Here is a 14,394-nt window from a genome sequence, read left to right as displayed (position 1 = left end):
GTTGCCGCCGTATCACTCCAAATTCAATACAATAGAGCTAGTTTGGAGCCAAGTGAAAGTACGTGGCTGCAAATGACGCAACATTTAAGCTTGACGACGTGGAAAAAATTTTTCATGCAGGAATTAGTAAGCGAGGAAAACGAGGCGGAACTGCGTGCATGTGAAAAGAATCGAGAACGAATAATGGGACAGGGCTGGCGAAAGTGATGACAATATTCAAAGCCTGGTAATAGAGCTTGGCTCAGTCACGAGCACAAGCTTCGAAGGTAGTGAAGGTGAGACAAGTGCCCAGAAAGAAATACCCTGAGTGTTTTGCTTCTCTTTGTGTTCTATTTGGCGAAGGGCGCTTACAAAATATTCAAAGCCTGGTAATAGAGCTTGGCTCAGTCACGAGCACAAGCTCCGAAGGTAGTGAAGGTGAATCAAGTGCCAGGGAAGAAATACCCTGAGTGTTTCGCTTCTCTTTGTGTTATAATTGGCGAAGGGCGCTTACAAACTATAAGCTCTTTTTCTGATTTGTCGCTCTTTTCGCCCTCTCACTTTTGTCGGTATTTGTTATCTCGTTGAACTTTGTGTTATAGTTAATATTCGTGTCCTCATTTATGTCTCGTAAAAATATTGTCTACTGCTGACTGCAGGCGTCAAAGAAAAAAAAAGGCATGTACATTGAAGCTTCTCAAACATTACTCCACTGATAGACTCTTCATTTTGTCATCAGCTCATTGTACCTTTAGGTCACTATTGCAAATAGCGTGAGTATGTAAGCTGAATCTCTGATAAAACTGACATAGTCTTACTGAAACAAAGCGAAATATAAAGCTGTGACACGTGCCACATAATCATGAACATCACTATGACATGCCTACTCGTATTTCTTGCCCTGAAATTTTCCTCACAAGTTAACTTATTTACCTGAGGTCGACACAACTGAAAAGTCTAACACTGTCGATTCGCTGTTAGAAAGCCTTGCTAAATTATCTTTTGTCTGCCTTCAAACATGCACAGGAGCTGTGGAAGGTTGACAAACCAAAACTAAAATCGAAACGTGCTCCAAACCGGACTACTTCGCTCAGGACTACACGCGCAGGAACTCTGCCCCCGTAGCCTTCCCTTCATTGCCAATAAAGGTTATGCGTTCGGCAAAGCAACATTGTCGTTAAGCGAAGCGGGGAAGGAGAAAGGAGGCGAAGCGTCGCGGAGGAGGAGGCTAGCGGAGGCGCGCTGGGTTGACCTCCTCTGGCAGTTGCTACGCGTTCTCTATGCGCAATAGACGTACCGCGTTCGTCTCGTGATCGAGAGGCCGAGCGAAAAGGACGGAGCAGCGATGCAAGCGGCGGGCAGGCCGAGCGCGAGTCGATGGCCCCCGAAGTCGTCGCCAAGCGCCGGGCACGAGCTGAACAAGTCCGGCAAAAGGCGCGGGCTAGGCGTGTCCAGGAGACTCTCGAGGAACGTGCTAAGCGACTTGCCACAATGCAAACATTCTATGCGCAATTCACAAAAAGGAATAGCACCCATACGCTGGCGCGTAACACACGTTCACGAAGTGAAACGTCACTGTAACTTTTTTTCTTCTCCACGTCAATGGTTTCGTTCGGCGAGAGTGGAGAAGTATTTCAATAGACACATTTCACCGCCACTACCACTAAGACGGCGTGCGTTCTTCGGCCGTCTCGTTTTCTACGTGCTTTCGCTTCGCCACTCTCGGCCAATCTGAACGCGCAGCGCGGCGTCTTTGTGCCTCTGGGAACCAGAGCTTGAATGCGCAACTAAAACTGCCTTGCACCGTCCGCCAGGCAAACGACAGAACATTTTCAACGACAGGATCTTTAAACGATCTCGCCACTTCGTGGCTATGGCGCTGTGCTGCTGAGCTCCAGGTCGAACCTTCGATCCCGCACGCGGCTGCCGCGCTTCGATGGAAGCCAAGTGCAAAAAAAAAAAAAAAAAAAAGATGCTCGCCAATTTAGATTTAGGTGCATACCCATTATGGGGGATTGACCAAATTGGGGATGGGATTAGGCGGCCATTAGTAATTCTGAGAAAATAACCTAAATAATTGGGAAATAAGCAAAAGAATAGAAAAAAATTCTACGAGGAATCTCCTCTGGGAGTTATCTGTATGATGCGTAAGCTTTTCGTAGTAATGATGTGGTGTTTCGGCATCGTATGCTGGTGTGTTTCATAAATTGCGAGAACGACCGCGAAAGAATCGTGAGACGGATAAGCGCGGTTGCAACACGAAACTGTCGATACCTGCGTGAGATGACGCAGAAGAGGCGAGTATAGAAGCAATGTTCACTCGTGTTGCTGTAGTTTCCCGCTCTGCGCAGACATCGTTGAATTATTTCTGGCGTAATGTGTATTGACACCGATACTCTGCATTTCTGCGTTTCTGTTCTTCTTCAGTAAGCGGCTGCGGTCGTCTTGGTGCTATTACGGTAAATGCTACAGCGCCTCGACGACACGAACTGCTGCGGAATGCGGGGCAACGTGAATTGGTGAGGCAATGCAAACTACCGCAGGTGGCGGCGCCAGGTGCGCTGATGACGTTCCGATCATTATAAGCCATTATTGCTCTATAGCCTCTTATCCATCTGCGTCGAACAATTATCAATCGTGACCAACCGCAAGGCGGCGGCTGTGCATGGCCTGGCCGCGCGGTGCCCTATATATTGAGAGCGATCTGTGATTGGGGGGACACAGTGCGGCGAGTGCTGATAGCCTCTTGTGCGCTGTGTGTGGATGTGTTCTCGCCGCTTAGTTCGCGTTGAAGCGAGCGGCAGTACAGAGGTCAATTAGCTCGCTGCTGCGGGCCCTGTATTGAAAGCGATCGTCTTGCGTGGCGGACAGACGAAGGAACGGGCGGACGGATGTTTTTTCACACGTTGGTTAGGCATAGAAGTGCTTACGCATTTAAATAACAAATAACGTTAAACTGAACTAAAATTCTTTTTGAGCCAACTATAAACTGTTCAATGGCTGCGGAGGAGGCTCCGGGAGAAAGAATTTCAGGAGTTGCAAAATGCACTTGAATTTTTCTAAATGTATCTAAAATGCTTTTACTTGCATCTGTAAGTCGTCTACGCAATAACAAAAAAATGGTCAATTGTCTCATCTTCACCACATAAAGGACAGTGCGGAGAGGGAGCCAGATGCGGATGGAATTAGAAGGCGGTTGGTAATTCCAAGAAAATTGGTAATTGCCCACGAAGGACGTAGTTCTTGATGAAATTCCATTCGCGGTGTACTGTTAGACTGGCATTGTGTTGTACTCTTCGGTTTTACGTGCCAAAACCACGATTTGATTATGAGGCCCGCCGTAGTGGGGGATTCAGGATTAATTCTGATTACCAGGAGATCTTTAACGTGCCCCCAATGCAAGGGACACGGGTGTTTTTACATTTCGCTTTCTTCCAAATGCAGTCGCCGCGAGGGGTATTTGATGGATGGATGGGAGGAATGAGCGTCCCCTTCAGAAGGGTGGGTGGGTAGCGCCACCAAGCTTTTGCCATATGCTTTTGCTATTTTGCCGACTAATGTCCTACCTAGGTTAAACCAAAGAAAACAACCACGATGAATTCCCATAACCAAATTTTGTGACCCCTATTGTGAACTTTGTTTTTTGTACGTCTCCGTTTTTTGCCGTTTCCCTGCTTTTCTTCCACCAATCTTCCAATCGCCTCTTACAAATCTATATTGCGGACATGTTTACTTTTCCCATGCTCTCGCTGAATCCAAGGGCTTCAAGGAGGCCAGTGGTGTCTAAATCGACCGCTGGGCAGATATCTTCACATTCTAATAAAACATGCTCCATCGTTTCCCTAGTTTTAACGCAGCAAGCACATGCTTCTTCTTCCTTCTTATATCTCTCTTTATAAGTGCATGTTATAAGGCATCCCGATCTCGCTTCGAAAAGTAAGGAGCTTCCCTTTGAGTTATCATAAATTGTTTCTTTCCTGATTTCGTTTGTTCCTCTTAAGTAGTTACTCATGGCAGGTTTCTTTTCCATTGCCGCCACCCATGCGATTATTTCAGCCTCTGACTTTCCACTTGACGTTCTTTGTTGCTGCGTTGCTCATCCTACAGGCCGCATACTTGCTGGTAAGCTTCCTAGTTATTTTCCTCCACTGTGAATCAATGTTTTTCCTGTACAGATACAGCGTGGCGTGTGACTGTAGTGCCGCTCCTCCTCCTGTACGACGACGACGACGACGACGACGACGACGACAACAACAACGACGACAACAACAACAACAACAACAACAACAACAACAACAACAACAACAACAACAACAACAACAACAACAACAACAACAACAACAACAACAACAACGACGACGACAACAACAACAACAACACTTTTACTCATTTGCACATACTGAAATCCAGGAACGACTATTGCAGGAGTAGGTACAAGTCTAAAGTACAAAAAGAGTAAACATGGTTATAGCAACGCAATGATAAATATTTGCAAAAAAAATAGAGGAAGGGTTATTAGGCTGCATTATCAGCTAGTGCGGCGAAAAGTTTATATTATGGGAGGGAAGAAATACTGCCAGCTATAGAGAATTCCATAAGTACGTGGACCAAAGTATGGGGCCAAAGCAAACAAAGTTGAAACCTATCTTTTTGTTTTTCGATTGATTTCTTATTAATTTTAATCCAATCCGAGGACCAAGCAGGCGAACAAGAGAAGACGAGCACACAGAGCGACAACAAAATTTACAAGCATTTAAAAAAATATGGAAAACAAATTCAAAATGTGAAGCAAAACAGATCAAATTTGATGCGGAACCGACCAACACATGTTCTTGTTCCACGATATGACAGTTGCTTTATTGTGTTGCGACCAAAAAAAGGTAGTCGAAGCTGTTTACGCGTTGCGGATTTTGTCCGCGCCAGCACTACCTACAAAGCCTCCTACCGCGCCTCCCACAGCCGCAGGAACGGCTGCAGAAACGGCTGCGCGACCAGCTTGAACACCGGCGCGGACTGCATGGACAATTGCACGGACTCCTATGGCGATTAGGTGAAGGAAGTAGCCCTCTTCAGTTTCTTCGCCGTTAGCCGAGCTCTTGAGGGCCTTGAGGGCTTCGACGAGGTCTCCTCGCTCATTCGCGGCGATAGATTGGGTGAGCTCTTCTTCCAGTAGCTTCTCGAATGCGTGCGCTGTTTTTTCGGGCTTGCTCAATGTAGCGGCTTGAATTTCTGCAGTGTACAGAGGAAAGAGCGCTGAAAGTTGACACACACGCAGTCATGGTAGATTACTGTCCAAGGACATTCACTGGCTAAATAAAGCTTGAAGGGATTTTCAGCTTGAAGATCACACCTAAAGAAACCCGTAAAATGTACAAATGCGCTCATGTCATTGAACTTATTGCCTAATGTCGAATTTAAAAGATAAATTGCTGGAATTTTAGAAGTAGATTTCTTATGTGCTGTTCTGTGCACCGGCTATCCCAACTAAATTTTGCCATGATTGAAAATTCGATTTTATTAGCCTCGCAATTCCTAATACTCTCATTTAAACGTAATTACGCTTAATTAATAATAACGAGGACCTTTACGGGAACGGCGCTCACTTTTTGTTGATGTGCGTTGTTCATGCTACAATAATGTTTCTTTTTATCGTTGTACACCAATAGATTTCAGAATAAGTTTGATAACATTTAATTAACATAGCTATGATCGACAATGTGTCAGTGCAAAAGTTGGGGGTGGTGGGATGTCGCTGTATGATCGAGAACGGTGTTTCGAGCAACCTAGGTATCTTGTGGTCCTTTTTTTTTCTCGACAAGAAATTAAAGCGAGCGAAACTTTAAAAACATCGCGTGGCGACGCACACACGCGTTAGGGATTGCATTGCTCCGCTGCTTCATTGTCGCATTAACAGTGAGATTATTTCAGTTTTTTTTATCCGGTGTGATATAACTGTTTCGTGTCGCCGGCACCCAGTCGTAAAGGCTGAATAAGTGCTCCAAGCGTCTAGCTTTTTATTTCTATCCAATTCAATTATCTATTATCTTTCATCTTTCCCTTCCGACAACCTGCAGATGACTGTTTCTACCCGCCTTCTAGCACCGCGTGTCAGTCATTGCTTCGTCTGGTGACGACTCGAACGAAGAAGCGCCTAACAAACATGCAGCATGCGTCATGTCTTGTCACTTACGGCATATATGTCCGCAGATGACCAAGGCCAAGACCACGTAGGCTTTCATGGTGGTTAGGAAGAACCTAGAACAGTTTTGAGCAATGTTCATTAATATACGCCATGTGCGAGGTTCAAGATAGTATAACGTGAGCGTTACTCTTGTGTTGCGTATATTGGTTGCTACGCTGCTGAATATTTCAGCGGTGTCTAATTGTTTCGTTAAAAATAGTGCTGCATGTAGTTCAGTGATCTCTTTCTTCCATTAACGTTCGTGAATTCTATTGATCTTGTTGCTTGTGCATTGATTTTGTACATTTTCGCAATCTAAGTACACTCACGGACATACGCTTGTGGAACACGGGCAGAGCGAGAAGGCTTAATTTACTGGTGGGAAGCATTCGCATTAGGGTGGTGGAGGGACTATAATCGTTGCATTGCTGCGCGCTATTGCCGGAGGAGTGCCTCAACCTGGCACAAATTCATTTTTTTTTGCGGCAGTCGTGGTATAGAAATTTCTGTCCCTGACTGCGAATTGGCAAGCAATATTGCAAGGAACATGGAATTCGTCTTCGAGCAGCGATTACTTAGGTAAGATGCTTTCGATTTGTAATGAGGCGGCGCCGGATGTCGACTTGCCGTGAACGGATGAAACGTATATCTTTCCTCGCCCTCCGCCAAACAGATCTACTTTATTGTCATTCTCCATTATTTCACTCCTATTGCCTTGTATATTCTTTTAGCCGCTCGTCATGGATGCCATGAAGTCAACCGAATTTTTTGAACCTCCGCGCTTCGGATTGGTGGCATTAAATGGCATTAAATGGCATTGATGGCATTAAATTACATTCAGTTGTGTCAATGGCTTGCTGAAGCAGCCAGCCGTGGATAGAATCTCAGATGTCAAACTTCAGCTCGTATCACTCAGTCCTCGAGCATCCAGCCTTAGCCTCGAAAGGTAAAGCGCTTCCCTTGCAGTACTCAGAAAAGATTTCCTTCTGGCTAGTTGGTTCTGCATGATTAAAAATGAGACACTTCTTAATTTCTCCTTATTCGTATATATCTGTAGGACGGGCTATCCTGCGCCGTACGGGAGTCAGCCGAATCTGCTAATCTCATAACTCCGTCTATCCTGCCCTCGACTGAGTTCTTATCACCTTCAGCAGCGAGAGGCGCAAGTGGGGGCGGGGCCTCCGTCTCCCTGAAGTCAAGAGTTACAGTGCCACCCGCCACCTCCCAAGAACGGACGATCGATGTTAACTGAGCGGAAGGTAGCCACGGAAGTTTAAAATGAAATAATAAGTCGGTCATGTTTAGGCGGTATTTAAAATATTAGAGAGCGGGAGCGCGACCTAAAGTTTGTTGGGATCCTGGGTCTCAAATGAGGAGCGACGAAAAATATAACCGATCTGCAGATTTTAGAGAATTGCTATATATGATGAAATATTGAAGAAAATTTTCATTAGGCACTCAGAACGGTGAGAGGGCCCGTCATAATAGTCTGTACATTATTATGACGGGCCCCCTCACAGTTGAGCTGGTAAAGTGAGGAGGGTCCCTTTTTATTCCATCGCATGCACAAGGTTTCGCTAGTCAGTGATTGGCCCGTCTCACTGCAGTGGGGCGCACAGTAACAACGTACCATTATTCATTGGTCTGCGGCCGCTGAAGCGGTGTCTATTTAAGTCCCGCCCCTTCCCCCCCAATCCCTCTAGGCTACGCGACGGGTCGCTTCGTTCCCCTTGGCAGGATCCTCACTGTCAGGTGTGGCGGTGAAGCATAGACAAAATAACAAGCACTGCAAAAGTCATACGAGGAAGTTAATAATGCAGCAATGTTTAAAAGAAATTGCCCAAGACACGATTCAAACCCAGGGCCCCACAATCATGAGGCCATGCAACGCTTTTGCGCAGCGCCATTAAACCAGACTGATACTACAAAGGTTCATTAAACCAGATTGATACAACAAAGGTTCTGGATCGGCTGCTGTTACACCGTCGCTATATACTGTTATGGCTGTCGTGAGGGGCCCCTATACTATATATATAGACAGTTCTTTTTCACTAATATATCTTGGTGGTGGTTCACTAAAGTTTCGGCTGTTGACCACTAGGAATGTACACTGGAGTAGTCACGTAGCCGTGCAGGTCATATAAAATTTCCGATTCCATGCTAAAGTACTGTACATCTTTAATTGGCAACTACAATTGATATAGGTATATTTTAGTACATGCTCGACGTAGCGGAAATCAAAACGCAATATCTTTTTACAAAGATTCTCCTTACCTGGCAATATGCAGCAGTCCAGTTATGAAAAAAAAAAGACAGAGGACTTGCTAGTGCTTCTTACACCTGTCGCAGAAATCGATGACGTACGAGAAAGATCTAAAGCGAGCTGCCATTTTATACAGAAGGCAAAAGCGATAGGGGCTTCAACTTTTGTTTACGAAGGAGGTTATCGAAAACGATGACGCAAGCCACGAAGTGGGCTTGAATGCGCTATTATCTGTAGATTGCCCGCAGGGGCGTTTTCTTTACACCTAGCTTTACGGACGCCTCTACTGAGAGCGCTTGTGTTGAGCGCTTCATGTGCAATCGTTGTCTATTTGCGACGGTCGCCTCTTTGTTCCCTTTTCAGGTTGTATCAGTTCCGCGTTGTTCCATATCATTGCTTAAGCAAGTTTCCAACTGCCGTCATTCTAGTACGGCTCTGACAACCTGGTCCTAAATTTTGGCATACCTCTCGTCTTAAAAAAGTTGGTAGCTTTTGGCTCAAATATATTGTCTTTATTTACCCAGTGTGAAGAGCATTAATGAAATGCACTCCGCAGGCCTTGTTGTGTCATGTTTTGACAATAGTCTTCACTTAAGTTTTCTAATACAGTTCCAGTAGCTTCTTTTTGTTTATTGCGCGTTAAATAAGATTGCCAGTCAAAAAAGCTGAGAGTCATAATTACTCTAAATTTACACCCCAGAAGATAGCCACAATGAACAGATTCGGTTAATTTACTGCTGCTATTGCTGCTATAGTAAATTATTTAAGGCGCTATGAGGCTTGCCAATATTTTTTTCTAGGGTACCGAGGTCGAGGACTTTCATTTAAAAGAAAAAAATGAAAAATCAGAACTATCGTGGCGGTCTCTTATCGATACGCTGGCCCCAAAGAACTACGTAAATAAATTGGCACAAGAGCTATACAGAAGACAATGTGCCACTTTAAAGCCACTTTAAGAAACTACACTGTAAAATATATTTCCTTAAAGCAACAGAAATTTTCTGTCAGCTGCCTTGCCAGATAATTTCTGTAAAGCTCTGTTTTCTATTCTTTTTCTGTTATTTAACAAGTTCTTCCTGTTTCACATTCACAGCAATTTTGTGTTTAAAGACAGTTATCTGTTTTGTATCACAGAAAAAGTTCTGTTTTCTGTCTGCATTTTTCTGTTACTTAACATTTTTTTCTGTTCCACTGTGCAGAAGTGTGACGTGTAAAGGCAATTTTCTGTCGTGATTAATAATGGACAAACCCGGACTGTCGCCGACACCAACGCTTTGAAAGGGCATTTCTCTGCGTGGGGACAGTTGCCGAGCTCACCAAGAGAAATGTTTTTGTCGAAACGTTGACTCCAGTCAATATTCCTTCTACGACCACTGTTTAGCACTCCTAGCCTCCAGTTTCATGTGAACTTCTGTCATGTTTGAGTTTTCTATCGCGCGTCACATAATCGTTATAAAATGAAAAATAAAATCTACATGCAGCTGGTCTCAAAACGAAAATTAGGCTTTGTGGTCAAAGCTTGAAATATTCAACTGTAGCACAAAAAACAAATGTCACACGTAGCGCTCGTGTGTGCCTCCGTTCTTACTTTACTCAGTTTTCTTGCGCTGCTGTTTAATATCGTCCACACTTTTTCTCTCAGTGACTGTAAGAAATGATTTGTAATTTAGGACATTGTAGAAGAAAACAAATTTTTGTTTTATTTTACATCAAGCGATCACTGGACAGATAAATATGAAAACAGTAATATTAATAGAACTGCTTATGCGCACTAGGTTCAGAAAACAAGCAGCATCGGTTTTCGTGCAGGCGTTATAACCGCTTAAAAGTAAATTTCCCAGGCTATAGATAAGCTTCCGCTTGCCGTGGATCGGACGCGTACGTAAAAAAGGAAGAACAGCAAGAAGTACATGCTCTTTCAAAGTAAGGCAAGCGAAGTAAATCAATACGCACGTTTTTGTGTATAAGAGGCACCGATGGACAATGTACAGAAGTCCCCGACCCTGTCAGTAAATTTGTTTCGAATTAGTCACCGAATGTGTTCATGCGCAAATCTGCGACACACAATAGCATCAAGATGAGTGCGCAGTGTGTATGAGGCATCATGGCAGGTGTACATTTTGCCACAGTGTCCAGATATCGTGAAGTGCACATAGGAGAGATTTGCGTATTTTCAAAATGCAGATGCAATCGAATGCTTTCTTGATGTAAAAAGGAATTGTTGTGTAATGTCGAATATTGGTTTAACCATCGTAGCTGACTGGCAATATAGCAAAACTCTTCTCACCTGAAAGCTCTCGCCTGAAATCTAATTTCACTCTAAGGCATTTTTTTTCTATGAATGAATTCTGGGCTGTTACATGCCAAAGCTACGATCTTATTATGAGGCACGCCGTAGGGGGGGACTCCGGATTAATTTTGGTTACCAGGGGATCATTAAACATGCCCCTAATGCATGGGACAGAGGCGTTTTTGCATTTTTCCCCCATCGAAACGCGGTCGCCGCAGTCGGGATTCGATACCGCGACCTCAAGCTTAGCAGCGCAACACCATAGCCACTTAGCCAACACGGCGGGTGTGTGTGTGTGTGTTTTTCCTTTTTTTCTATAAGCGAAGGAACCAGATATTTCACGTAGCCATGTGTGGCAAAGAGCAGGTGGCAGGGCTAGCACTATGATAAATGATGCTACAAAGAGCCAGGCTACAGTTTGTTTCGTACAAAAAGAGAAAAGTGTTTTATTTTAAAGCAAGAAAAACTGATGGCTAAGTAAGTCACATGAAAACAAAACAGCAATAGTGAACTTCTTACTACAGTGCAGGAGAACCAGCTCATATGTCAAACCATAATGGTACTGAAAAAAGAAAAAAATCTCAAAGTCGCCTCGGCATTACGTTGTTGAAGACTTTTGTTTAAAACTCTCTCATGAAGACACCGGATTATGGAGACAAGTTTTGGTGCGAGGCCGTGCTGCTTGCTTGGGCGCTGGACCTTGGTTCCTCTCTCAGGCCATCATGCTGCGAGTGACCCGAAAAACAACAGTAGTGCTTTAATATATATATATATATATGGCAGTAGCATAATTTTAAAGAGCTGAGTGATGCGTTTTAGCACAATACTTTTATGGGGAAGAGTGCATGGTCAACAAGGCCCTGCAATGTGTGCATATGTGAATACCACTTGAGAGGCCACTTCCAAATAATGTTAATACCAGCCAGACGATTTCGTTTCAGGTAAATGCAGACTATTAGTCTATGGCCACTCAGTGGCACTTATACACTTTGAAAAAAAAAAACAGCACTCACCTTGGAACAACATGTACACGCCCACCCCTCCCCGCGCCCACACACACACAAAACACGCACACACACACAACACACAGACATACAACCCTCACACGCACACAGTACGTACGCAATTCAAACATGCACACGTACACAATGCACAGACACAACATACACACACAAACACACAACACAGACAGCTCCATGTTGGTGGTCGCTATTTGTTTAAAAAGTCGAGAAACATATACAGAACATTGCACTGAGAAGCTTCATTTTGTTATTGCCAATATGCACTAAGGTAGAGGATGTGTGAACCTTCGGTTAATTGGGGCCTCTGTGGTTTTCTTTTTAAGTGCAGTTAACCCTTACAACATTTTTATGGAAAGTCTATAGACAGTCCATTGATGTCTATATACTGTCTATAGACCTTCTATAAAAATTTTGTAAGGGAAAGAGACAAAAGAAGACACATTCAGAATGACTATTGCTTCATTTACCAGGAAAAACAGTTACTGAAGACAAACAACCAAAAAGATCTCAGGTTGGGCTCCCCCGGTTCAGCTACAAGTGTCCCTCCCACTATATTGGTTGTTTCGTTGGTATTATTCTATGCGTATGCGTGTCACCTATTCATGACAATATTAACATGCCGTGTGTGCAACTATAGTAGAAACATTTTTTAAGCATGCAGCCATCTGTACATAAGATTCAAATAGAATACTTATGAAGTTATTCGGTGAATCGTTTTAATTAGCAACCTGAACATTGCAATCTGTAGCTCAAGTAAAGCCCACTGCTTCATATATTCCATATTGTCGCGGTACAACGCGGACAGAACACAGGAAGACGTTCTTCACGAACAACCGGACAATCTGTTCAAGAACAAAGAGAGCAGAGACACGTCTTCTTCGTCATCACCCAATCTCGCTCTGACCCACTATAGGCGGAGTCCATTAGTGCTCCCATTGTCGTCGTCGTCTGCATAGAATACACGCGTCATTTGTCCCTCCCTACGAGGGCGTCGTCCCGATGCTAGACAAGAAATGTCAGTTGCGGAAGTAAAGGCCGCTAGCATAGTTATTCGCTCACATACGGCTTCATGCGGACAACGTGCACAAGTTCAGGACGGTGTGCGCGGCGCCGCGTACAGTTCGGATTATCGGGAACGACCTCGTAGGTGACATCACTGAGGCGCTACAATACCCGATATGCTCCGAAGTATCGCCTTAACAGTTTCTCGCAGAGGCCTCGTTTCCGTACGGGTGTCCAAACCCATACTCTGTCGCCGACTTCATAGGTAACTATTCTACGGTGAAGATCGTAGCGGCCTGCGTCGTAGTCTTGCTGCTGGCAGATCTGCAAGCGCGCGAGCTGCGAGCTTCATCTGCGCGTTGCGTAAACACATCGGCGTCCGTATCAGCGTCGTCAAAGTCGTGTGAAAGCATCGCATCCAGCATCGTTCGTACATCCCGTCCGTGAACAAGTGAGAACGGAGTCATGCGCGTCGTCTCTTGTTTCGCCGTGTTATATGCAAAGGTGATATACGGTAGGATGTCGTCCCAATTTTTATGATCAACATCCACGTACATGGAGAGCATGTCTTCAATTGTTTTGTTTAGGCGTTCTGTTAATCCGTTGGTTTGTGGATGGTAGGCGGTTGATTTCCGATGCGCCGTTCCACTTAGCAGCAAGACGTGATCTAAAAGCGCAGCCGTGAATGCGGTTCCTCGGTCTGTTATTACGACGGTTGGTGCGCCGTGTCGCAACACAATGTGCTCAATGAAAAAGCGCGCTACCTCGACTGCTGTGCTGCACTGGATTGCCTTTGTTTCAGCGTAACGTGTGAGGTAGTCGGTCGCTACTATAACCCAGCGATTCCCTGCAGTAGAAGTAGGAAGTGGGCCCAAAATATCCATTCCGATTTGATCAAACGGTCTTCGAGGGACCTGGATGGGTTGTAGAAGGCCCGCTGGTTTCGTCGGGGGCGACTTGCGCCTCTGGCAGTCGAGACAAGTGCGAACGTGATGTTTCACGGTGGTGGTAAGTCTCGGCCAGTAGTACCTTTTCTGCACTCTGGCCAATGTTCGCGTGTAGTCACCTCGTTGTGGCAAGCTTGAAGTACTTCCGTACGAAGAGCTGCAGGAATGACAAGCAGATAGGGGGACCCGGTCGAAGAAAAGTTTTTTTTTGTAAAGTACCTTGGCCCGTAAACAAAACGACAATAGTCCTCTTGCGAAAACTCTAGGTGGTTTCGCAGATCTTCCCTCCAAGTAATTGATTAGTTCAAGCAAGTCAGGGTCGTTCCGTTGTTGTTGCGCGATGGCGGATGTATCCATAACACAAAGAAAAGCTGAGTCTCCTTCTTCGGGCGGAGGAGGTGACTCTATCGGCGATCGCGACAAGCAGTCAGCATCCGTATGTCGTTTCCCCGACTTGTACGTGACAGTCATGTCAAACTCTTGCAACCTCAGGCTCCAACGCGCCAGTCGTACAGAAGGATCTTTAAGGTTTTTCAACCAACATAGTGAATGGTGGTCGCTGATAACGGTGAAATGGCGGCCATACAAATATGGGCGAAATATCATAACCGCCCATACCACGGCGAGGCATTCTTTCTCAGTTGTGGAGTAATTAGCCTCTGTACGTGAGAGTGTTCTACTTGCATAGGCAAGCACTCTTTCTGTGTCCT

At 44.9% G+C, this 14,394-nt stretch overlaps 1 protein-coding gene across 1 annotated transcript; it reads right to left on the bottom strand.

Annotated features, from left to right (window-relative positions):
- Positions 1–4,761: 4,761 nt before the first annotated feature.
- LOC142557722 (uncharacterized) lies at positions 4,762–8,537 on the bottom strand. Its single transcript, XM_075669768.1, has 3 exons — positions 8,435–8,537; positions 6,170–6,234; positions 4,762–5,208 (listed from the first exon to the last, which is right to left on the bottom strand). Exons 2-3 carry the CDS (start codon positions 6,216–6,218, stop codon positions 4,874–4,876), a joined length of 384 nt encoding a protein of 127 aa, XP_075525883.1. The 5' UTR covers positions 6,219–6,234; positions 8,435–8,537; the 3' UTR covers positions 4,762–4,873.
- Positions 8,538–14,394: the final 5,857 nt, after the last annotated feature.

This window comes from Dermacentor variabilis, chromosome 9, assembly GCF_050947875.1.
Source record: "Dermacentor variabilis isolate Ectoservices chromosome 9, ASM5094787v1, whole genome shotgun sequence".
Taxonomy (NCBI): Eukaryota; Metazoa; Arthropoda; class Arachnida; order Ixodida; family Ixodidae; genus Dermacentor; species Dermacentor variabilis.
This window is presented reverse-complemented; position numbering and strand designations above follow the sequence as displayed.